At 37.6% G+C, this 13,614-nt stretch overlaps 1 protein-coding gene across 2 annotated transcripts in view; it reads left to right on the forward strand.

Moving 5' to 3' along the window:
- The window catches only part of NF1 (neurofibromin 1), a 76,142-nt gene that overhangs the window by 28,706 nt on the left and 33,822 nt on the right, over positions 1–13,614 (forward strand). Inside the window, exons 26-36 of one of the 2 annotated variants that reach the window (XM_042830339.1) lie at positions 498–679; positions 789–1,000; positions 1,553–1,714; positions 2,664–2,767; positions 3,604–3,739; positions 7,229–7,291; positions 8,901–9,059; positions 9,633–9,730; positions 9,871–10,017; positions 10,447–10,593; positions 10,891–11,001. In XM_042830339.1, the coding sequence (XP_042686273.1) occupies positions 498–679; positions 789–1,000; positions 1,553–1,714; positions 2,664–2,767; positions 3,604–3,739; positions 7,229–7,291; positions 8,901–9,059; positions 9,633–9,730; positions 9,871–10,017; positions 10,447–10,593; positions 10,891–11,001 (1,521 nt within the window). The remainder of the gene's footprint in view (positions 1–497; positions 680–788; positions 1,001–1,552; positions 1,715–2,663; positions 2,768–3,603; positions 3,740–7,228; positions 7,292–8,900; positions 9,060–9,632; positions 9,731–9,870; positions 10,018–10,446; positions 10,594–10,890; positions 11,002–13,614) is intronic. The other variant, XM_042830340.1, reaches the window with a different exon arrangement.

Raw genomic sequence — 13,614 nt, forward strand, 5'->3', positions numbered from 1 at the left:
AGTGGCTCCAAGTACATGCACCATATAATTTTTTTTACTACAAACAATGTTTTTTTTCTTCTAGCTGAATAAATTTAATTGTCCAAAGTTACCTCATACATTCACCATTTTACCCATCTGTCTCCTATGTTAATGGAAACATATTTGTTTAGAAAACAATTATTAGGTTTGGTTTTGTTTCCCCTTAACGTAGATATATCTTTAACTCATGGGAGAGGGATTAACTGGGTTTGAAATTGCATTTGGTTGTGAAGGTGCACCTGTGAAATTCAGTTTCTTGATCTGAGGAATTTGTGTACGTGTTTCTTGGGCATTGCCTTCCTGTTGTTCCAACATATTCTTAGACAATTCAGACAGTACTACAAAAAAAGATTATTTGGGGCATGCATGGGATTCTTTTTTGAAGGCTTATGGTTTATTTGTTTTTGTGTGCAAATCTTCATGGTGTTGCCTTCATATAATCTTTCAATGATCCAAATCGTTCTCTTTTCCTTTAGGTATTTCACACTGTTTATGAACCTTCTGAATGACTGTAGTGAAGTTGAAGATGAAAGTGCTCAAACAGGTGGCAGGAAACGTGGGATGTCCCGAAGACTGGCTTCGCTCCGGCACTGCACTGTTCTTGCCATGTCAAACTTACTCAATGCAAATGTGGACAGTGGCCTTATGCATTCAATAGGTAATGTAATTGGAGAAAACCCTGTGGTTATGTATTCCATTTATTTTTACATGATTTTTAGTCACTTTATTGGATTATTATTATTATTATTTTTTTTTTTTTAAATGAGGCTTGGGCTATCATAAAGACCTCCAGACAAGAGCTACGTTTATGGAAGTCCTCACCAAAATTCTACAGCAGGGAACAGAATTTGATACGTTAGCAGAAACAGTGCTGGCAGATCGGTTTGAGAGGCTGGTGGAGTTGGTTACAATGATGGGTGATCAGGGAGAGCTTCCTATTGCTATGGCTTTAGCAAATGTGGTGCCTTGTTCTCAGTGGGTGAGTTGATTCATGTATTTTATTTCCTATATTTTTTGAAAATAGCAAGACTTGAAATAATTAGTGCAAACACTTTTGAAGTGTAACAGGGCCCACCAAAGTGAGATCAGACCTCTGTTTTGTAATAGTTAGCTTTTCTGAGTATATTCTGAAAAAATGTATTCAGTTTTAAGAGATCTTAATTACAAACGAGTTTTATTTTGAATTTTAGTTGATGTCTAAGTAGTTTTGTATGCAGTTATTATGTATTTGTTTTCATTGATGTTACTTGTTACAGGTTGTGTGCTGTAATGCAGAAGAACAAAACTCTACTTGCTCCTCTGTGGAGATTTCAGCGAGATTAATTGGTCCTTGTTATACAGCTTATCTATCTGGACCTTCTGAAATTGCATGAGGAGTTACAGTGGAAGAGATTTTTACACAGTAGCATAGGGAAGATTAAAGAAAGGGTTGTCTGTGCTTAACTGGATATTTCTATGCAAATAGCAAATTTAAAGCATTCGTACAAGCTGTAACTGGGTGCTCAGATGAATGTTGCCTTGATTCTTTCAGGATGAGCTAGCTCGTGTTCTGGTCACACTCTTTGATTCCCGGCACTTGCTCTACCAGCTACTTTGGAACATGTTTTCAAAGGAGGTTGAGCTTGCAGATTCCATGCAGACACTCTTCCGAGGAAACAGCTTAGCTAGTAAAATAATGACTTTTTGTTTTAAGGTATGTTGTCTAACCTTTCTTTCTGCTGCAAATCACGTCAACAACAGGAACGGTTTAGTAATACAAAAATACAAAGCTAACCACCTACAGTGTCAAGCATTTGAGAAAATGGATTTTATGGAAATACTACGAAGTTGAGATTTAAGCTCAGTTTAAATTAGTTGTACATCTTACTGGCATCTCTTGAAAATTTAGGGAGTTTTGTGTTTAATGCTTGATGAAATAATTTTTGTTGATAGAAGTAATTTTGTAGATAAAAAATACCAATCCTTCAGGAACTAACCTTTTACCAGGACTGTTTGGCTCAACTGGTTGGACTTAAGTCTGCAGTTAGTCCCTTTGAAAGTTTCCAAAGTAAAAAATGCTTCATTTTTCTTGGTCTGTGTGCTCTGTATTGTGGAAAAATCTGACTGATTGTTTAATAAAAACATATGTAAGATTTGTAGGCTTGAAGACACACATTACTAGATATTTAGAAGATCTGACTTGGTAAAAATAGCTAAATACTTGTACAGAATTCAGTTATTTTGAAGTCCTGACCTACATAATCTTCAGTTGTAAGTCTCTTAAAACTTATGTCCACCTCAGTAATATGATGACCTTTTACTTAATGGGCAATTTAAAGATGGTGAGATGAATTCGAGGCTCTTGTTTGTGCTTTCACTTCAGTATAAAATTTGATGTACTGTACAGAGTACTGTGTTGAGTCACTGTGCTTCAAGAAAGATTCTCATCTATTTATTATAGTTATTGAAGTGAGCTATGATTTTCTCCAAGTAGTTAAAATACTTGCAGAAGTTGACCACAACTGTGTTTTAGGAGTCTGTCTAATGCCAAAACAAATCAAGTGTTTTCAGGTTGTCATAATTCACACAGTTTTGTACTGTTCCTGTGGACTGCTATCTTAACCTGCCCACATAGGCTGTTTTGGTTTTTTTTTTTTCAACAGGTATATGGTGCTACTTATTTGCAGAAGCTTTTGGAACCTTTATTAAGAACAGTGATCACATCCTCTGAATGGCAGCATGTCAGCTTTGAGGTGGATCCTACCAGGTTTGAGATTCAAGGGGGGGAACAAATGTATTTATTTATGTACTTGTCTCCCAGTCATCGTGATTCCCTTTTCATTGTTGCAGATATTTTTCTCACACTTCCATGCTTTCTGTTCCTCATTCCTCTAGGTACATTCATTATATCTACATTTCTTAGACCCAGGGAGAGTTTACAGAGCTGTCCAGTGCAGTGAGATGAGTTCTGCTGCATGTCCTCTGAGCCCTGAGGGCTTAGAGCCCTTACAAACCTCATCTGCTTGCTATTTCATACTACTTCATACTTCTGTGTAGGCATAATGTGGCGTTTTCCAGCAGTACCAGAAGGCATCTGGTTTAGTTCATTGAATTAGTTACAGAAGCAAGATGGAATGCATGTGTGTTGTGTGCAGTTTTTTTGTTTTAATTTCTCATGTCACTTCAGGACTTGGATTTAGTAACTCTTGTCAGTTGTTTTGACTTTAATTCTTAGAAAACTTTCATCATTCTTCTCTTAAAAAGCTTACCAAACAGTAGGCCGCCTTCTTAATAGTTTAGTTCTCAAACATCTGTCTCTTAATTCAGGAACTGCTTTCAGAGAAACCATCAAACTGATAGTGCAGACCTCTGGAAGTGATGAATGCTTGTCTTTGTATGGAAGAGGGAGTCCAGCTTAGCTGTCTATTACTGAGTTTTAAATGACCTTCTACTTGCGCAATGTAAAATATTGGTGGTGAAAGACTGCAAATGTTCCTATAAAAATTTCTGTTTACCTTGTGGAAGAAGGTTACTGCTCAAAGTACAAGTACAGCTAGTGTGATTTGTTTGATTTTCAGTCTTACGTTTATGGATCTGTTTCAGGCTGGAGCCTACAGAAAGCCTTGAAGAGAACCAGCGGAGTCTCTTGCAAATGACAGAAAAATTTTTTCATGCAATCATTAATTCTTCTTCGGAATTCCCTCCACAACTTCGCAGTGTGTGCCATTGTTTGTACCAGGTATGCCTGCAATGGGTGCCTGCCCCTGAACTTTGGGGTTTGTTTTTTCAATTCTGACAGCTTGGTCTGATAACGGGTGCGCAGTGGTATTACTGAAAGACTTCTGTCAGAGGTTTGGTGAATAGCAGGGATCTGAGCTTGAAGACGAGATGCTGCTTTAGGACTTGAGCTGGCAGTGAGGAGGTGACTAAAGTATTTTCTTTTTTTAAGGAGTTGTGTCACAGCTAAGAACTCAGTCCTAATAATCTCAGTGTTTTAGCATCTCAAGTGGGAGATTAAGATTAGATTAAATTAAAGATTAACTAACTATGGAGGTAATGGTTATATTCGCTTCCATCAGTTTGTCATACAGCTCCCTTTCTAGGGAAGGCAGAAATAGGGAACAAAAAAAAATCACTGCTACTTGGCAGCAGAATGCAAAACTACATTTTGAATATAAAAGCATTGTACTTGTTCACTTTTTATTTCTGATTTAATTGGTCTTGTTTAAATTTAATTTATTAACTTCATACCTTTGATCAGCTTCATAAGTATAATAGCTACTTGTGCAGTTATTAATCTTAAGTTCTCTGCATAAAAATAGTAGCAAATTCTTCAAGGGTATTTCACCCCTGCAGTAAATTTTTCCAGAACTGTCTATTAAATATCTTATCTAGATCACTGCTCTGGGAATAATATTTACAGGTGGACACAACCTCACATTTTACACCTTTGATAGAAGAGCAGGCTAAAAAGATCGTAAAATACTTGTGAGTAAATAAATTTTAAAAACAACAACAACAAAAAGCAACAAAGTTGTATGGGCTCCAGTGAGACAAAACTAGCTGAAGTCCTGAATTCTAGAAAGCATGACTAGTAGCTGATTATAGTGGAAGAGAATAAATGTCTAAAATGTTTTGGCTGTGTTTGGTAGAGTTGTAGTTATGTGTGGTTCCTTCAATAAGCTCTTCTGCAGGTGAAATCAAGACATTACAGTATACAAACTTTATTCTGATCTCACTGTATCATGTCTCTTGATTAAGATCTGAAAGCAGGAGTCTCTAGTCTGCTGTGGACAACTGTAAGCAAAGCCATTCACTTTTACTGGGAAGGCTGTCCACTTGCATATGATTTGGTAAATAACATTAACCTAGTAACTGGAATGCTGCAGATGCTTTGTACTTTGAGGATGATTAGGCAGAGGGAAATTGTTATATTTAAAATGTAGAATGATAACTGGAGAACATTTTAGTCGATAAAGTAAAATACCTTCCTACTGATACGGGCAGCGTGTTCTCCTGGAGTTACCGTAGGGTTGCCTGCCAGATGTGCTTTGCTTAAAGGGGTGACCAGATGTTTTCACGTGCACAGTATTGATAAATAAAGAAGCAAATAGGAGGAAGAGAACCTGGAAGAGACAAAGATAAATAAATTGGTGGAGTTCTCTTCATGATGTGAATTACAAAGATTGAGTTTGTGACTTGTGGTTGCTTTGTGCTGTTGTGTCAACTTTGCAAAAGAAAATTACCAAACTGGGACTGTTCCTTTGCGTGTTCCTGGTTCCAGTTATAAACGGTGCTTGAACATAGGAAACCTGTGGAATGCTCTTGCTGCCTGTGGGACCTGTAGGGAATATAGTCTCCAGTCCTGGAGGAGAATGCTGCCACAGAAGAGCTGTGTGCAGCAGGTTGTGAGCTGTGAGCCCTGAGGTGTTCTAGAGGAGCAGGTGTAAAGTGCAACAAGGAAAACGGATTTTCTGAGCCTTGTCTGGAAGGAAGGCATGCAAAGGAGTTATCAGCCCTTGTTGCATGTGGGGGATAGTTGTGGAAAGTGGAAGCAGACACAGGAGAAAAAACCTTGAACTAATTATGAACGGTCAGAAAAAATTCTGTGCAGTAGGTACTACCTGTTTTTTGTAAGTGAATGCTGTATTTGCATTGTTTCAATAGAAATAATTTGTTTCTGAAACCAGATGATTGCTGGTCTTCTCCAAATCAATCAAACAAACAAGTGAAAAAAACAGCTTAGCAGTGATACTCATCAGGTATTCTTACTCTGTGAGAGGTCTGTAGCTAATTTTAATTAGTGTGGCAACATTATAGAAACAGAGATGCTGTATTCATTGGATATTGCAGACTGCACTGGCAGGTGCTGCTTTTACCAGAGCAAATTCCTAGTAAGCATTTTCACCTGGACACACACAGCTCACTGCTGGTTCTGCAGTAACTGCATTGCATTCACACTTGCTCGTTTTCAGGTGATGTATGTTCTGGAATGTTATGTGGTCAAGAATGAACTGGATTATAGTCTCTTGTACAAAGAAATGGTGCTGACTATCTCCTAAAAACATAGAAACATATGGAATTAAGCACACAAACAACATGATTTTTCTTAATAAAGAGAGACGGAAATTTTAGTTCCTTTGAATGAAGCAACATGATGAGTAGAGATGGATAAGACTATTTTTGAAATTAGCTGTTTCCTTCTGGAAATTACACAAGCTCAGAAATGGTAAATGCACCATTGGTTAAATATTAAAAGGTCTTGAATAATTTTGAACTTATCAGTTGGTTAGTTTCACTCATTTGCTTTTACTCTGTCACATTTTTAAGCTACAGGAATTCTCTTCCAGTTCTTTTCTCCTCTGATACTCTAAAGATGTTTGGACTCTTGGTGTGTGCTTGATCTCAAACCACCAAACACTGTAAGCTTTTCTATTGATAGAGCTCCAACCATCTGGTGATGCTAGTTTACTGTGACAGTCTTTATGGAAGATGGAGGGTTGAGCTCCAAGAGCAGGATGTTCCTCTTTGGAGGGCAGCAGTAGAAGGCTGATGTGCTGTAGCTTTGCTCAGATCCTGATGTAAAATACGGGAGAATGTGATGCTTTGTGGTGGGTCCATTTGCCTTGAAATTAACGTAATCGAAACGAATATCTAGACTGTCATGTAGACCTGCTTTTTTTTTTTTTTTTTCCTCCATTTTTCACAGAAATGTGTTTATTGTTAGTGTTATCAAAGTCATAATAACCGTGATGAATCACAGATTAACCAAATTGAAGGACACACAGAGAAACGTTGGGAAGATTTTAAACTCTAAATTTATTTTAAAAGTTAATGCGCATTTCGAAGGTATAACGCTTTGTTATTTGTACTATTAAAATTATTTGGGAATGGTGAATTGCATCTGAAAGCTGAATATACAACTTAATGCCCTATATTGTATATCATGAACACTTTAATGTGGTTTGACTTTTAATCTAGCCAGAAATAGTAGAAATGATTGAAACGCAACATTTGCTTGTTTTATATTTAGTGCTTTGTAAACAAGATTTAATTAAAAAAAAGTGGAATAAAACCTCCATCATCAGTCTTTAGTTTATATATTTCATTTTCTGTTGGTTATGTTTGTTACATTTTACTGTGCAATTTACGTACAAGTCAACATTGGTTTTTTGTTGCTGTATGTAGTTGGTGCTGTGACTTGTTTGTGCTCATCTCTGTTCTGTAGGCAACTTGCCACTCTCTACTGAATAAAGCTACCGTAAAAGAAAAAAAGGAAAACAAAAAATCAGTAAGTTTGGAGACCTTTTTACTAGCCATTTCTTTCAACCCACAACAGAAATCTTTTGCTGTTTGTTCAAAACATCTTCACTTTAGTCTGTTTGAACTCACTGTGAAATCATTCTACTAATTCTGGCACAAAATAGCTTTCATTTCAATTAACACTGGAATTAAGTTATATTTAAAATATTCTCTGTGTGCCTATCTGAGTAAACAAAAAGACATTTTTAACATTACTTCTTAGTATGTAATATTCTGATTCCTCTACCTTTGCCATCTTCAAATTAAAAAAAAAAAATAGAGAAGGAAAGTGTTTTCTTTGGTTTCGGGGAAAATCTGAGTCTGTTTAGTTGTTGTAATGCTTTAGTAGGTAACGACTTCAGCTTGCATCCTGCCGGAAGAACAGTTAACTGATGAATTGCTGGAGAACAAAAAGCTCCCATGACTTATTTCGGATATTTTTGTTTGTTTGCCTTGTGAGTAAGCAATAAAATTTAGCATTTGTATTTACTTAGAGAAGACAAGCAGATTTCCCATTGCAACTGACTTACTGGAAATTGTGATGAAGTGGTGTCATTGAGAGCTGAGGCTTACCCTTTTCTTTAACAGTGACTTCAAAACGTAATATAAGAATAAAACTGAGTAGAATGAAAATTTGGGCTTTTATTTGGGCTTTTATTAAATACTCCCTTACATTTTGCAGTAGCTGGGCAGAACAGTAAAGTGTGGAAATAGAAAATCTCTCTGCAAACTAATATTTTACAAGAACGTATTATCAATAACTGATTCGCAAGATAACTATGAATGAAGTTGCTACTGAACCATAGTGATTCTTGATATGTTATGTATGTGCTAATGGCTTTAACTGTTTTAAGAAGCATGATTTGAGATTGCTCTGGTTTTTGTTTGAAGTATGGGAAACTGGGGAGTGTTTGTGTTCTGTGCAAACAATTTAACTTTGCGTATGAAACTGCTGATTTTGTTACGTGGAAACATAGAATCAGATTTATTATTATTAGCTGTTAGTTTTACAAAAATGTGTATAAATATTGAATTTTTTTATGACATTGCCCACTCAGCTTTGGACCATTCTGTGTTTCCTTCTTTGACAAATCTGATGAGATACGATGGAGATGGAGAGTATTTCAACAAATATCTCCTTCCCTCAAATTCAGGTTATTCCTGAAACTTTGTTTCCTATTGATGGAGAGGACCTTGAAAATAGAAGTGAAAAGACCTAAGAATCTGAAAAGAATTGTCTGTGTTTCTTTGGAATACTGCATGCTTGAATACAAACATAAGGCATTTGTCTACTTGTCATTGGCTTAAGTAGTCAGTAACTTGGAATTTTGTGTTCAGAAATTGACCCCAGCGAGGAAGTTTGTGTGAAAGCTGAAGTAAACTTAGCCTGTGTCTGCACAGCCATCTCTCCCTTTCTCTGCCTTCCTTCTCTTTCTTGATTGTCGTGCAATGCAAGACCTATCAAGGCAAGAGAATCCTACTCAGACTTGTTGAGCTTGGCTACTGTGGAAAGAATACATAATGTGGGACTGCCATGCGAGACTTTTCTGCAGTTGCTTTCCCTTTAATGCAAATACATTGTTTATAATGCTTTGTAGGTTGTTAGTCAGCGATTTCCTCAGAACAGCATTGGGGCGGTTGGAAGCGCCATGTTCCTGCGGTTCATCAACCCTGCCATCGTCTCCCCGTACGAGGCAGGGATTTTAGATAAAAAGCCTCCGCCCAGAATTGAGAGGGGACTGAAACTGATGTCAAAGGTGAATCAGCTTCTCTCTTTATTTGACCGTATTTCATATTCTACCTGAAATAATTCTCTTCTTTGGTGGAGTGATGTGAGGAACGTTTAGTTAAACTTATTTTAGAGCGGCGGAATCATATTTGAACTGCAGCTTGCTGCTTTTACACGTCATAACCTTATTTGAAAACAACATTATTTCCAGAGTACAGAGAATATGCTGATATTGATAAAGTTCATACAAGTCCTAAAGAAGTGACCTTTTTTTTTTCCCCTGTCTTGAATCTCAAGATTGGTAGTTTAATGGTTCTGTACTTCTGTGACCTGCGTGTGTTTTTAATGTTGAGAAATGGTGATTTTCTTTAAATAAGCATATATTGCCTTTATGCCTGTCTGAGTGAAGTCTTATCCTAATATTTATAATAATGTAAAAGAAGATACTTCAACTTAGTTGTCTTGTGTGGCTTTTTTTTTTGTTTTGAGGTTTCACAGCAACTTAAGATAGGTATTTCTGGTAGTGAAGTTATGCTGGCTATCGTAGCGGTTTTGACATTAAGCCTTTCTGCGCCCTTACCTGTTCTTTATTGCTGTTTAGATACTTCAGAGTATTGCCAACCATGTCCTGTTTACAAAAGAAGAACATATGAGGCCTTTTAACGACTTTGTAAAAAGCAATTTTGATGCAGCTCGAAGGTAGGTCCTTTGGGAACTTCTGCAAAGGATCTTTATTGTGTAAACTGTAAGCAGAGATGCATTCTTATGGCCTTTTAACTCGTGCCTACGTGGCAGATTTCCCTAACATGTTTATGGCAATCACTGGTTTTGATCTCTAGGTTTTTCCTTGATATTGCGTCCGATTGCCCAGCGAGTGACACCGTCAATCACAGCCTGTCCTTCATCAGCGATGGCAATGTTCTTGCTTTGCACCGGTTGTTGTGGAACAATCAGGAGAAAATTGGCCAGTACCTTTCCAGTAATAGGTAAGGCTTAGGAATGCTATGAAAGGAACTGCTAATTGGGAATGAACATTTGGAATTTGGAATCAGATGTTTTTGTGGTTAATATTGAGAAGGATTTCATTGATGCAAGTCTCACCTTTGGGAACTTCTTTTTTTAGTTTTTTCTTTCCTTACTTACAGCCCATTAGTGGGAAAGGGTCTGAAGTGTTTGGCTTCTTTACTGCCAGCTTTCTGTGTACTTACATAGTTATATCTCAGTGTCTGTCATGTGGTTTGTAGAAATAACATGTAATGCATTTTTCTCATTATTCCTCTTAGAAAAAAAATAATAAATTCAAACTCTAAAAAAGAAAATATAGCTTCTTCAAGATAAGGGAGGATATTGGGCAAAACACTACAAGAGTTACTGAGTAAAGAAAGATCTATCTTTAAGAAATTTGCTGTTTCTAGGGACCACAAAGCTGTTGGAAGACGACCTTTTGACAAAATGGCTACTCTTCTTGCCTATCTGGGTCCACCTGAGCACAAACCTGTGGCAGATACACATTGGTCCAGTTTAAATCTCACCAGTTCAAAATTTGAAGAATTTATGACAAGGTAATGAGATTATTATGGGCTTTTAGTCTTCAGCATGTTGAGTAACATATGTAGTTATTAAGCCTGCAGCTTTCATTCTGAAGGAGTGTTCAAAAAGTTGGCTTCACACGCACCTGCTGTGGTTGTAAGTAGATTTTAATAAATGAGAAACCTTGGTAGCTTTTGTGATTTAACGAAGGTTCAAGATTTTATGAACTTAATACTTCTGTTTAAAGATGCAAATAGAGGGTTTGGGTTTTGCTAGTTTGTTTTTTGTAAGGCAGTTGTGAAAAGTTGATGTCATGTTCTACTTCTTAGGCATCAGGTGCATGAAAAAGAAGAGTTCAAAGCATTGAAAACGTTAAATATTTTCTACCAGGCTGGGACATCTAAAGCTGGCAATCCTGTTTTCTACTACATTGCTCGGCGGTAAGGAATCTTTCCCCTACCCTGTCTAAAATAGACATGCAAAGTCAAAAGTATCAAGTGTGTATGTGAAGTGACACAACCAGGACTCTGAAAGTAGCTTATCTGCTAAATTTTGGAGACCATATTTTTGAACTGTGATTTGGAATTAAATTAGAACTGTTGTAGCTCTTACACCCTGGGCTGTGTGGGTGCCTGTAGGAATATACCTGAAACTTTAAATGAATTTTATTTATTTTTTCACTGTTTGAAATAAATCACATTACTATTTACCCTTCAACCACATTACTGTTAAGCCTTTATCAGTGATTATAACATCTTCACATTATGAAGTATGATGAATAACAAGTTAAATGTGAGATAGGGTTTCTCAAAAAAATCCACGTATCCCATTTGAAAGAGTAATACAAGTACTTAGAAGGTTTGTATGCAGTGAACACCATAGTGTTGCTTCAGTTATTCATAACAAGTAGCATGCTGCAATACTGAATTTAGGAAGAATATCGCAAGGTTAATATTAGTCAGTTTATGATCAAACAAGTAGTAATTCTCTCTGTTTAGATCTGTGTTTAATTCAAATGAAATAAGGCTGCAAAGGTGCTACTACAGAAAGAATGTGAATGAAACTTGGTATTTTAATTCAGTTATTAAATAATGACCTTTTAAGATCTGTGGATCTGTGAGGACAGCGTGTTCAAAGCAGTATCCATAGAAACTGAGAATGATTTTAAGTACTGAGCACAGACTTGTTAACGAAAGGAGTCGTCGTGCTCACAGCCATGCGAGAGGCTGTGTCACTGAGCTCGCTGCTGGTGCCTTTTTCCTCTGGGCAGCGTTGGTGGTGCCTTTGCTGTACCCCAGTGCTGCTGCTGGGACCTCGTGTCCACGTGGCACCACCCATGCTGTCTTGTGGATGCTGCTGTGGTCGGATTGTTGCCTTGCCTTTTGGTGCCCCTAGGGTTCATGGTTGTGCTTCTGCTGCTATTGCAATGTGATTTTTGCTGGTGCTGGTGGGTACAGAGCCATGCCAACATAGCTGCCCAGCACTGCTCCTGACACACTGTTTGCTGCTTCTGCTGCTGCTGGGATGTTTGTGTGCTGGCAGTGGGGTGCTTGCTTGCTGTACCATGTTAGCAGGTGCGCAGTCAGAGCGATGGTGCTCCTGTTTGTTGATGTGAGGCTGAGCAGCTTTTGTGGTGCCCAAGCTGGTGGCTGTGGCCTGCTGCTCTCTGTGAGGCCTCTTCCAGGTAATGGTGTTGTGAACTGTCAGCAGAGCCTCTGAGTGCACGTGGCGAGCTGAGGAAGGCATTTCTTGGTGGCATATTCTGTTTGTATTAAACAATTTATGTGAATGCTCGTTTGGGTAAGGTGATCATAAGGTGGAGAAAAAAGGAAGTCTGACATAGCTCATCTGTGTGGAAGTAGACCGTGGATTGAGAGCAAAGTGCCCAAGTTTCTTGTATACTTAATGAATATGTAAGCCTATGCCAATCAAAGGAATATTAAACGTAAAGAAGCAGTCACTACATAAATTTTGTTTTCTTTCCCACTTCTCTCTGCACTGTTTTTCAACGATTTATTGTTCTGAATTAGAAACTATATAAGAAAATGTAAGTAAGCCTTTCATTTTCCTTTATTTTTACTTGGGGAAATCAAACCTGATGTTTGAGCACTGCGTCTATGCTGGGCGGTAGAGAAAACATGAATGATGCCTGAGAGGTTGAGCTGTGATACAGAGTTGACAGTAAAATGAGTGTATCCAGTGCCAGGACTGAAACTAAGTTCTTTTTTTTTCCCTGGAGGCTCCTGCAACTAAGTTCACACATAGTTACAAAAGTTCAGCTAAGGACCCATTTTTAATTGCTCCATCATGTAGGTGACTAGCCTGTTGTGAACGCTTAGGATAACCCAAAGATAAGCGATTTTGAAGTTTGTTTCTGCATAAGCTTCAAAAAGGGTGTGGTGTTCTTGGGACAGCATGGTTCAGCTCAAATAAATTTGTTTTTTAAAGCCTGCAGGTTGTTTAAGACAACGTCACTAACCTGAATGTCAGTAGAATTTTAAGGACTATAGGATGTATTATGTTCAGACCCCTTCTAAACTAGTTGTGCTGCTCTCATTAGAAAAAAAAAAAAAAACCAAAAACCTGACATTGGAAATACAGGAATAAAAATGGATGTTTGGAAACTCTGGTTTTTCTCCCAGTTGTTGTGTTTGTTCACTGCTGTAATTGAATAAGCTTGAAAAGTTGTCATCCGTCTGCGGCAAGTTAGAAGGGTCAGCTGGGTCATTTCAGACCTCAACTCCTACCTGCATTTATTGCTCCTTCCTTCAGTTCTGTCAAAGGCATTTTGGAAACTGCTTCTCTGAGACTCGTGCATGTATCCATTGTGAGAAAAAGCAGTCTCTTTAGGATGGAAAAAAGCAGAATGTATACTTTCAGAAATACTTCAGGTTTTCAAGATAACCAATCCTTTTGTTGAGGAAAATGGGTTGGAACTTGTTCTCTCTGCCCTCCTCCATATCTTACGGAAGTTATATTGACTGTATGACAACAAAAATAAAAATACGCCTCCATTATATTTGAATAAATATGATTTCTGTTGAAATATATTT

This window comes from Centrocercus urophasianus, unplaced genomic scaffold (assembly GCF_019232065.1).
Source record: "Centrocercus urophasianus isolate 14NV4802_14NV808 unplaced genomic scaffold, USGS_Curo_1.0 seq_33, whole genome shotgun sequence".
Lineage (NCBI taxonomy): Eukaryota > Metazoa > Chordata > Aves > Galliformes > Phasianidae > Centrocercus > Centrocercus urophasianus.